This window comes from Etheostoma spectabile, chromosome 17 (assembly GCF_008692095.1).
Source record: "Etheostoma spectabile isolate EspeVRDwgs_2016 chromosome 17, UIUC_Espe_1.0, whole genome shotgun sequence".
Taxonomy (NCBI): Eukaryota; Metazoa; Chordata; class Actinopteri; order Perciformes; family Percidae; genus Etheostoma; species Etheostoma spectabile.
The window spans coordinates 13,836,325-13,847,583 of NC_045749.1; the positions used below are offsets into that span (position 1 = coordinate 13,836,325).

At 37.7% G+C, this 11,259-nt stretch overlaps 2 protein-coding genes across 5 annotated transcripts in view; one reads left to right on the plus strand and one right to left on the minus strand.

Moving 5' to 3' along the window:
• Window positions 1-600, minus strand: part of LOC116704972 (C-X-C motif chemokine 11) — a 1,806-nt gene extending 1,206 nt beyond the window's left edge. The window contains exons 1-2 of the mRNA XM_032540784.1: window positions 355-600; window positions 46-175 (exon numbers count right to left, since the gene is read on the minus strand). Of these exons, the coding sequence (XP_032396675.1) occupies window positions 46-175; window positions 355-421 (197 nt within the window). The 5' untranslated portion in view covers window positions 422-600. The remainder of the gene's footprint in view (window positions 1-45; window positions 176-354) is intronic.
• The window catches only part of rassf4a (Ras association domain family member 4a), a 21,184-nt gene that overhangs the window by 4,917 nt on the left and 5,008 nt on the right, over window positions 1-11,259 (plus strand). For all 4 annotated transcript variants that reach the window (XM_032540781.1, XM_032540780.1, XM_032540782.1 and 1 more), the window contains exons 2-4: window positions 1,195-1,263; window positions 1,416-1,491; window positions 10,388-10,494. In XM_032540781.1, the coding sequence (XP_032396672.1) occupies window positions 1,195-1,263; window positions 1,416-1,491; window positions 10,388-10,494 (252 nt within the window). The remainder of the gene's footprint in view (window positions 1-1,194; window positions 1,264-1,415; window positions 1,492-10,387; window positions 10,495-11,259) is intronic.

Sequence of the window (11,259 nt, forward strand, 5' to 3'; positions counted from 1 at the left end):
TGTGTGTGTGTGTGTGTGTGTGTGTGTGTAGGATCTGTTACTCACATTACTGTGACTTTGTCACAGCTGGGGCTTTTTGGGTAGACTGTGAGCTCTTTCAGTCGCCCTCTGACACCTGGTTGCGTCTGCGGACACAAACATCTTCCCGGGACAAATGTGCTGTCCGACTCCCTCACTGCACAGTAAATGTAACAGGATTACAGGTTAATTCAAAACAGTGAAGCACAAGTAAATATTATGTTACTGTGTGTTAACATGCTCGGACAGCTTTGCCAAAATAAAACAGCAAACCCCACTTTTACACTATCTAGATTTTCTTATCCATAAGACACAAATATACGCATAGATTCTTACCTGTGATCAGCAGACAAAAGAAGCTCAGGAAGGCGAGCTGACAGACTGACTGAGGATTAAGCTTCATACTGGAGACAAGCTGAGCATTGACACTGAGCCCCTGCGCCACATGTAGCCGTTTTATACTCTTGCTCCTCCCCCCACAGAGTCAGAGTTGGGCTTTCCAAACCAGGAAATTCCCTCATGGCACTTTCACTCTAAAATATCAGGAGGATGCAGGAATCAGGGACACCATTCCTCCATCTTGTCATAAAAGACCTGAAACCCTGAAGGACACAGTGATTAATAGATGTCCTTTTCCGTTTTTAGTGCGATAAATTTATTGCACAAAAGAAAGACACTGGTGCAATAGAGAAGACTGAGTGTGATGCAAACAGTTTATAAAAAACTTGCCACAGTAACAGGAGTATCCTTGAATGAGACAGAAGTGTTTTCCGGGCTTTGTTGAGCTGTGCCAGAACACGTTACTCTGTTGGCTTTGTGTCAACAACACCATTCTACTAATTCTCTATCCCTGCTTTTATCACCGGAGCTATTAAATCTTCTTTCAATCATCAAAAATTAATCATGACAGCACATTAAACTAATGTGCATATTTTATTTATTTTTATTTCATTGTTTTTGTTAGATATTTCTGTGTTAGTCCATCACCTTTTTAAAAGCACATACTGTAGTCAAAGGAATTTTCTCTCTGGGAATAATTAAGGTTAACTGTACATGCACATCATCATTTATATAGACTCAGTCATTAAGATTTTATACAGTGTTATAGAGATAATACAATCCTCTGTCATTATTAATGTCATTATTCTGTCATTATGTAATGCTTTTCTGCCACAGCTTGGCTCTATTCGGAATGGGTGAGCATCAGACCTACGTGAAGCTCAGTGAAGAGAAACTTATACCAAAGTAAGTCCTTTTAGTTCACTCACAGTACTCACTTAAGCTCAAGCACAATTACAATGGTGATTAAATGTATTATATTTCATCACTGCTTGCATCGTGTTGGGTGAGATTCATGAGCACTAATCTAATCTTTGTGGTCTTTTGTTCATATTCAGGTCTGACATCCTGTCACTGCTTAGGACCTACAACTGTTACCACGAAGGGAAAAACTTCCAGCTGAGGACTCGCGAGGTAAGACAAACTCAGAAACCTGACAGGAGAGAATGCTGGCAGAAATAAAAAGGTAAACAGGGAGAGGGATTGACGATTGTTTGGTGGGATGTCGGGGCATGTTGGATTGCAGGACATACAGTGTTGTGTAATGGGTCACACACATAACAAAACTGGAACCAGTTAAACCAGCACTTTCATGGCATATAATGAGGACATAAAATACTGCGACCAAATAAGCTCCCAATTTGGCAGCAGTTCTGAGCACAGACCTGCCATTCCAGGTTTTTTCTCAACATGCCAAATGGATAAAAGAAAAAAAGATTTAGAATGGAAGAAGTCTCAGATCTCAGTTCTATATTCACTAACTGCTTAGCAAAGTATTTCCACAGTGAACATTTTGCTGTTGTGGTGTGTCTGGTTATTTGTTTGATAATCATTCTATGGCTTTTATGGTTAGGAGTTCCCCTTTGTGTTCACCAGCAGAAAGAAAGAGAGAGAGAGAGAGAGAGAGAGAGAGAGAAAGAGAGAGAGAGAGAGAGAGAGAGAGAGAGAGAGAGAGAGAGAGAGAGAGGGATTCGTGGTCATGATCTGTCCTTCTTTTTGGTCCCACCAGCCAGACTGCACATTTTCTTCTGGGAAAATCCCCCCCCCTACACAGTCACAGACATATGGGTACATGCAACATACACATGTAGGAGCACTGATATCACAACATTGACAGAAATAAGGATAGAATATACAGTTAAAACTGTCGGTTTACTGAACAATGATTTGATGATGAAGACAATAACTCATTACAGAGAATGACTCAACACATTGCATTACACCACTCTTGCTTGTAATAGGCCATATGAAGCTTTAATGATGAAGCTTTTTAATCTTCTAATTAATATTCATATGGCCTATTACAAGCAAGAGTGGTGTAATGCAATGTGTTGAGTCATAGAAATATAGAAAACAAAAAAGGAGTGAAGGGTATTAGCCTAGACATAAAAAAGGACTCTCTTTAAAGTGACAATGACTCGTGAATAGAAGCTAACTTTATATGATGCATTCATTTCTAAGTTGTAAAAGTTTGTAAAAGGCAGCCAAAGGACTTAAAGTGATCAAGATTTAAATTCTGGATAGTAGCTTTGTTGATGTTCAGTCTTATCTTCCTGTGTCTTATAATAAGTGATAATCTACAAATACATAGATTGCATCAACATTTGTTGTTTTAGTGTCTTGTTTTAAGGCGCTGTTCATGTCTGCACCTTCCGTGGTGATGTAAGTGCAGAAGCAGCAGGAGCACTGGCAAATTTTGACTCGCTATTGAAACATTGTCTTCACTGAAAAAAATAATATTAGAAATAAAACTAAGATATGAAAAGATGAGAGCCAGAATCACAAGTTGAAGCTACAGAAACTTAAACCGCAGCTAGCAAAACAATTGCACCACAAGTCCATTCAGTAGCTGTTAATCACAGATGTTAGAAAATTAGTTTTTAAGTAAATAAATGAAAGAAACTGACAGAGTGCATTTCACAGAAATTAAGCATTTGTATATGATTTCAAGTGACAACTAATTATTGGATTGATTTTAAGGCTGTTTTACACAATCAAAAGCTCCAGGACAGCTACCACATGGACCTCTTTGTGAGGTTGGTTTGTCAACTGATTTTACCCCGTTAAAAATAAATAGTCAATCTCGATGAGGTGTCCGTAAAAATTTGAACATTGATCTCGACAACTGGGCAACAGCATCTGCTGGAGAAGATCATACAATTGAAACCTTCCAAACAGCCACTAAATGAACTTTTTTGTTACTGTATCCTTAGGGTACAAAATACACTGTGATAGCATTATGAAAACACTGTACATGTAACACTATAACATATAATGGTTAATAGAAGATATATACATATCTTGCTGTAATAATGTTTGCTTAACATAATATAATGACATTGTTTGAGCTAATGGAGTGAGGCCAATGGTTACTCACGACTGACTCATTAGATTTTGTGGATAAGAGGGACAAAACATTCCTCAGCAGTGACATTTTTGGGCTCGAAGCTGACCTAATACCAACATTTGGAAACTCCTGATGTGAGTGAATGGATGAGTTTAGATGAAAGCCAGATGTAGACATGCACCATCATTCCCAGACCTAAAGACATTTACCGTGATTATAACATACACGACATGTATGTTTTTAATCAGTCTTATTGATTATACAGAGACTAATGCGAACAGGTTATGTGTAAAAAAAAAAGAAGTGGAATTGTAAGTTGTTGTTTTAAAATGACATCATGGTCACGCTCTGCAGGTGGGGTCAGGTGATGTGTGCTAGTGATGTTGTGGGTGGATACAGTATGTCAGGTGTTTTTTTTGGAAGCTCAGTGTATTAGAGCTTGTTTTTAGGAGAAAGCAAGCTCTAACACGTATAACTGCTAAGAGTAAAACTGTGTTAGCTGTAATAATGTAGATCATGCTGATAGCTTGAGGTATGTTCTCCTTTCACTGCTCAGCCTTGCAGGATTCACTGTCTTGCTCAATAACACTTTAGCAAGGGCTGTAAACCTTTGTCCTTTCATTTAATGAATGTGTGAATGTGTAAATTAATTAGACCTAGACTTAGACTTAGACCTCTCTTTATCAATCCTTTTGGGATGACTCCCGCAAGGAAATTAAAATTTACAGCATCCGTTTTAGCAAGAAAAAAAGACAGCATAGAGATTACAAAAATAACAGTAATAATAATAATAATAATAATAATAACAATAAGAACATAATAGATTTATATATTGTCATATAATATTGTGGTGTAGTCAAAGGATTTCAGTTGGATGTGTAAACGCTGGTATTTGCCTGTGCCTGTCTGCAGTGATATCCCAAATATCAATCTATGTGCATGCAGCTCTCTCTAGTGGCTGTTCCATGTACTTTTAAGTTTAAAATGCCACCACTGTAGCACCATTGAATACCACTAGAGGACAATGGAATGCTGGGACAGTTTAGATGTGAGGCTTTTGCAAAAAAAGGCCTCTGTAGCAGTAGTTAATAGAATATTCAGATCCTTTACTTAAGTATGGAAGTATTATCAGCAGATTGTTAGCCTGGATGTCAGCTGAATTTAGCCCCACCCACAACATTTGAGGTTGGGAAGTTTGGTCTGGACTTGATCAGTTGTGGAGCAACTGTGCTCGAACACGGGCTGTTCGGACCGATCAAATTGTCAGGGCGGGCTTTACATGATGATGGACAGGTGAGCAACAGTAACGGAATCGACCACGTCACCAAGGAGCGCTTGGGTTGAATTCGTTAACAACAAATGTGGCTGCTTCTGGAGAGTTGAGACATGTTATCTTTTTCTTTTTTTATTTATTTTTAGTATTTTTATTTTTTCATAATACAATAGTGAAACAATCAAGGCACAAAGTGTTAGTAAATTTGTCAAAAACATGTTGACAGATTTTACCCTTTTCTTTTTTAGTGACAGTGGATAGACATGAAAGGGGGAGTTAGATGGGGATGACACGCAGCATAGGGCCGCAGGTCGAATTTGAACCCGGGCCACTGCAGGACTCAGCCAACATGGGGTCAACGTTCTTACTGGGTGAGCTAGAAGCTGCCACAAAATGTTTACAGCTTTGAGGTTGAAACAACATATATATAACAAAACATAAAGAAAGAAAATAAAGAAAAATAAAATATTAGGGGTCTTCTTAGTCCAATAAATAAAAGAGTCTCTTTAACGGTTTATGGCATAACGTGTCATACTGAAATTTGTGAAATCCATTAAAAAATAAACTTTTCTCATTACAAACAATAACAGAATCATTTGAAAAAATGTTTTAGCTATCTATGGTTGTTTGATTGCTAACGTTAGTTCAAAACGCCATTCAATTGACAACCTTTGTTGTGTTTGATAGCATGTAGCCAGAAGTGAATGAACTTTGTTAAGTAGGTCCATTTTTACTGTATTGACATTAAAGAAGTCTCTCGTTAGCACCTTGTATGCTACTCGTCGCGAAGTGACGCATGCACGACTCAAATCTGCACTTGACTTTCATCGGGGAGTGACAGCGGTAACATTATGTTGAACAAAGGGCGCGCCCAGCGGCATTAGAGCAAAGCCACGAATCAGAGAAATAAAACGTGTTTTTCGTTGATTCGAAATGCAGCTCTAGTAAGCATCTCACTATCACTAACGTTATCCACATTCACATTTATATAAAACAAATGATATATTCAGCTTCAAAAAAGTCTCAAAGTCAGACGTTCGGACGGAAGTGTATTGTGCAAAGGGTGGTTGCTATGGAGACAATACACCGTCGGTCTCGTCTCATTGCAGAGAATAGAAGTAACTTACAAAAAAGTTACTTCTATACTCTCTGTCGTTGGTGTTGGGTTCTGTTGACAGTTGAGTTGAGTTATGTTGCTCTGATTGGTTGTAGGTCTATCCAATTGAGTGCAGAGGCATTTTTGGTTGAAACAAGCCCCATAATCAGTATCAGACTCATATTCTGACGAGAATGACGATGTCAGGCTAGCAGATTGTACTAGTATGAAAAAAAGTACTTTTTTAAAATGGCCCCTGTGAGTGTTATTGTATTACATATTATATTATTGGATTTTTTTTCACTGATGCTTTACTATGTAGGCCTCAGTAGCAACAGGTCAAAGGAGATCAGTAGAAACAGTGATGGAAGTACTGAAAAAAGTAGCAATACCACAGTAAAAATATAAATACTCTGTAAAAGTGAAATATTTTATTTTACATGTACTTTGAGTAAAAGTACACAAGTAGTATCGTTAAAAAATATATCCTACTTGAACTATCAAAAATTAAAGGTAATCATATGCAGAATATCCCATTTCAGAATAATGTATATAATAATAATATACATTATAATATATTAATTGTTGCTGCCTCAATACAGTATGTACATTACTTTAATTTTGCAGCTGGTAATTGTGCGGCTAATTCTATTTAGGCTTTGTACACTGCAAGGTAGTTTGTAAATATCCTCCTGGGCAATATTAATACCCTTTCCTATCTATGATAATATAGCATGATTAATTTGATGATTGTATTTTGTAATATCAATATGAATCTGAAAAGTAACTAACATTATCAAATACATAGTACAGTTAAAAAGTCCAATTTTACATCTTAAATGTAAGGAAGTAGAACAATAAAGTAGCAGAAAGCGGAAGTACTCAAATACTAACATACAGAGCTTGAGTAATTATTACTTTCCACCACTGGAAATTAACTAATGATTTAAACAGTCAAATAAATGTATTTTAGTAAAATATACTCTGTAATGTAGTAGAGTATAGTAGTCTAGTGTAGATGTTAAAGTGGCACACAGTACAAATACACAAGTAGTCTACATCAAAATTGTACTTGAGTAAAGTATCACTTAGTTCCATTCCACCACTGGCCTATAGATACAACCTCCCAACGTCTTTTACATGCATGGATGGCAGCAGCATTTCAACAATTATTTTATGATCAGTTAATCTGTTGATTATGTGGTCATTTAGTCTCTAAAATGTCATAAAGTTGTAAAACTGCCTATCACAAGTTCCCAGAGCTAAAGGTGATGTCTATAAATGTTTTGATTTGTCTAACCAACAGTCAAAAACATTCTGCTGAGATTCAGTTTATGGAAGAAAAAAGAAAAGGAGCAGCCCATTCTCACTTTTTAAAAGCTGCAACCAGAAATTGGTTTGCATTTTGCTTTGCTTGATAAATGACTTGAATGATTAAACAATTATTGAAATTGTTGCAAACCTTTTATTAAATTGTTCTGCTCTATTTTCAAGTGGATTGAGGTGTGATGATATTTAGCTCTTTTGTAGAGTAACTTCAGAAACAGCAGAGAAACATCTTCATGATTATTTTAGTGTTTAATTAGAAAATTATATTCTTAACATCTTTACAAAGTATCCAACGTAAACATGTAGACTTCAGCCATCAGTGCATAGAAATAAATAGATGTTCACTATTCTCTTCAGCCATGTGGATATTTTTCTTTGTTTAGTCATCCTAACAAGTCCCATCATACCTTGCGTAGATTTAATGTTCATAAGCAGAGCAGGCTTTTCCCTGCCTCCACAACAACCTCTTTCTTCAAGTCCTTATCTGTCCAAACAGCCAGTCCACGGGATCTTTGCCCCTGCAGTCTTTTTCTCTGGCCATCTTGAGAGAAATCTCCTCTGCGCTGCTTAGACTCAGACTGTAATGTCTGGTAGTCCTTGTTGTGCTGCGAGGAGGTGAAAAAAACGAGTACTGCCGCAGCCTGGGGGGCCTCTGGAGTCTGACGGGGCCGCAGCTCGGGGCCTCAACAGGGCGGGCGAGGGCCTGGATACTAGTCATGTAGTCCTCTAGAGACTGGGAGCTCTGGCTAGATTGAGAAGATGAAGGGTGGACAGGCGAGTCCTCAAGTGTCTCAGTGATGGTGGGTAAGAGAGGCAGGGAACGTAACAACCACCTGCGTTTCATGCTGCAGCGGGAGAGGAAAAGAAATGGTTAGACTGACTCTTTGTCTACAGACTTCAATGACATCAAATAAATTGAACCACTTATTAAAAAAACAAATCTTTTTAATTAGGGTCTGTCACTGTGCTGCTAAAAACTCTTCACCCTGGTTCTGCGTCTCCATTTGCTGTTTTGCTTGCTGTCTTTGAAGCCTTTTGCTTTATTTTAATATAACAGATGAACTACTAACTCTGCATACCTTTCCTCGTGCGATGGTGTGAATTACAATTAAGAATTTAAACCGCTGTCAAAACATTTCATGATCTGTGTTTCTTGTCTTCTGTCTAGTTTGTAACAAGACAAATGTAAATTTGCTACAATTCCTTTAAAATCAATTTGTATAAGTGACTAAATGTAAGCCCTCTATAATAAAGAACAGCTGATAATTAAGAAGAAAAATGAGAAGCACTCTCACCTTTGATGCTTGAGTTGTATGGTTGACATGCAGAGGGAAACGGAGTGATGTCTAGTCCGCTCAGTTGAGTATGACTGGACCAGAGTGTGTATCCAGGCTTTATAGAGGCCCCCTGAAGCAGAGTGATTACTGCTCTAAAAATAGCTCTGCTGAACTTACTCACACTCATGCCTGTTCAGGAAACTTAGGAGTGGCCTGTCAGTGAGGTTTAGTGGTGCAGCTGCTCTCAGTGTTTATATTCTAGAAACAATGAAGCCCCTGAGACCAATCTGTCTCACTTCCGCCTCCCCACTTTCTGCTTATTTTTTCTTTTCTCTGACAGTACAGTATTAAAAATTGTTATCTATCTAAAAATGGCACGAAAACTGACTGTGTTCATCTCCAGTATTATTATTGTTTTTGAAATTTGCCCATTTCCCTCTGACAGGCCTCCTTTGGATTCCAGCAGCTATGATCAGAAGTAACTGTTAGCCTCAAGTTACCCATTCAAGTTAATCTATTAACATTCTAAATATGAGAGGCATATATTCAGAGGCCCAGCATGAAGAATTACTTCAACTCCATAAGCTGTTTGTGTCAACAACATTCTACAACTGTTTTTTGATCAGGTGTCCTCAGTTTTTAGATTTGAAATCTTTGACGTCTAATTTGTTATCTCTGTCAGGAAGAAGTTTCAAATATGACAGAAAACAGTCAAACGCAAACACACACACACACACGCACGCACACACACACACGCACACACACACACACACAAACACACACACACACACACACACACACACACACACACACTAAATTATCAGTTAAGTATACTCTTCTGTATTAATGAAGGCCTGGTGCAAAAAATTAAATCTACATACTATATACTGTACATACTGTAGAGTATGTATAGATGAGTATGTGAAATTTTCAGTGGCAAGTATCAATCTTTTATTATATATGTGTTGGTCAGTTTGTCTGCTTGACAATCCCATTTTGCGGCAATGAAATTGAAGTGATATGAACAAACAGAGAAATGTATCTTTTTAGATAAAACAAATGTTGACAAAGTTTCTTTATGGGGACATCATTTGAAATTGGGAAAAGTTGGAAAAAGGTTAAAAATTGCAGTATATCGCAGAATATTGCAATATGTGCAAAATCGCAATAATATCGTATTGTGGCATAAGTATTGCGATGATATCGTATCGGTAGGCATCTGGTGATTCTCACCCCTAATATCCTCCTAAATACAGTATATTATATAATACAGGGGCCGAATTAAAATGACCACAGCATACATAATTTCCAAATAGATCAAAATCATTTCCCATGAAATTAAAAGTAAACACTTTCATAATACTTTGGCAGTGTATCAGACTTCTGAGAATTAGAATCTGTGACAAATTGATGTAGAGACTTTTCCATTCACAGAATCTGGCTTAATAGAAAAGTATCAAAGTAGATATTGTGATGATACAATAAGCTGTTTGAGAAGAAGAAAACTGCTCATGATCACAACAGTCACAGCTATGGTGAAATATGGTATTTATCACTGGTTCAATTGTAAAATATATATATATTTTTTTTTTGCATTCATAAAGCAACTGAACATTTTTTTAAACAGAATAGCACTGTTTTATCTCTGTACTCAGAACACATAGTGTGACCATTTTCTTCTAAATTTAGAGTGTCAATTTTGTGAAATCAAAACGCCTCTCCTCTGTGTACGTGACCCAAAGCAGTCATGTCTCTGTTCTCATTATTGCTGCCTTCTCAGACGTGACTTCACCCATGTACTGTGTAAAAAAGGGTGGGGCAAACCTGGCGGGGTTTCTCAAAGATGAGAGGGTTCAGCCTATAGCTGTGAGCGACTGTTCCTGCACGTACAACTGACATTGAGCTGCTGTGGCTGGCGGCCAGCAGGATATCCCCCTTTACCATGAGTGCTAATGCTTTTTGTTATGTGTGTTTGTGCTTGTGTGTAGGAGGATGGAGAGCTCATTCTCGAGGGGTTGCTGAACATCTACTGGGGTCTTCGCCGGCCAATCAGACTTCAGATGTACGACGACAATGAAAGATTCCGTCTCAACCGGTATGACAACGTGGCTCAGATTGAGTGCTGACAAACAGATGTTGGCTGTGTGACTACAACACTGTCAACAGGGACCTCTTGCACAATAGCAGGAAAAGTCAAAGGATAACAACTAACCTATTTGTTCACCAGCATCACCCTCTATTATACTGTATATAGGTTTGTAGGTTTGGCTGCAAATATGTCAGAATTGACCACAAGGCTAGTTTTCATTTGTAGTCCCAGGCCAGATGTTAGAAAGAACAAAACAGTATGATGCTGCTGTAAAGATTTTGGAAATTAAAATTAAAATTAAAAATGACTTTGTAACCTACATGAAAGCATGTAACAGTGAATGAAATATGATAAAACTAAATAAGAAATCAAGGAACAACATGAAAAATTCAGGATATAGGCCTACAGACATTACTTTTCTTTTTTGCATTATTTGTCCAAAACATTTACTGGTTTCAACTTCTCAAATTTGTGTGTTACACAGGCTAACAAAATAGTGAATGAATTTGGGTTTCGGACTTTCTTGTAAAAACAATTCATTTGAACGACATTATCAAGCATTAATGGGCAAAACAAATAAATTGATCCGGGAAATTATTGATGCAATGATCTATAATCAGAATAGTGTCAGACCCGGCTGGCAGAAACAACCCAAACGCAGACAAGGGGTGAAAACAAACAAGAGTTTATTGATAAAGTCCGTGAACCAGATGACCAAACAAGGTGCAGCGGGGGAAATGCTGTGGCGGCAGGGGAGTGAAGATGAATCCG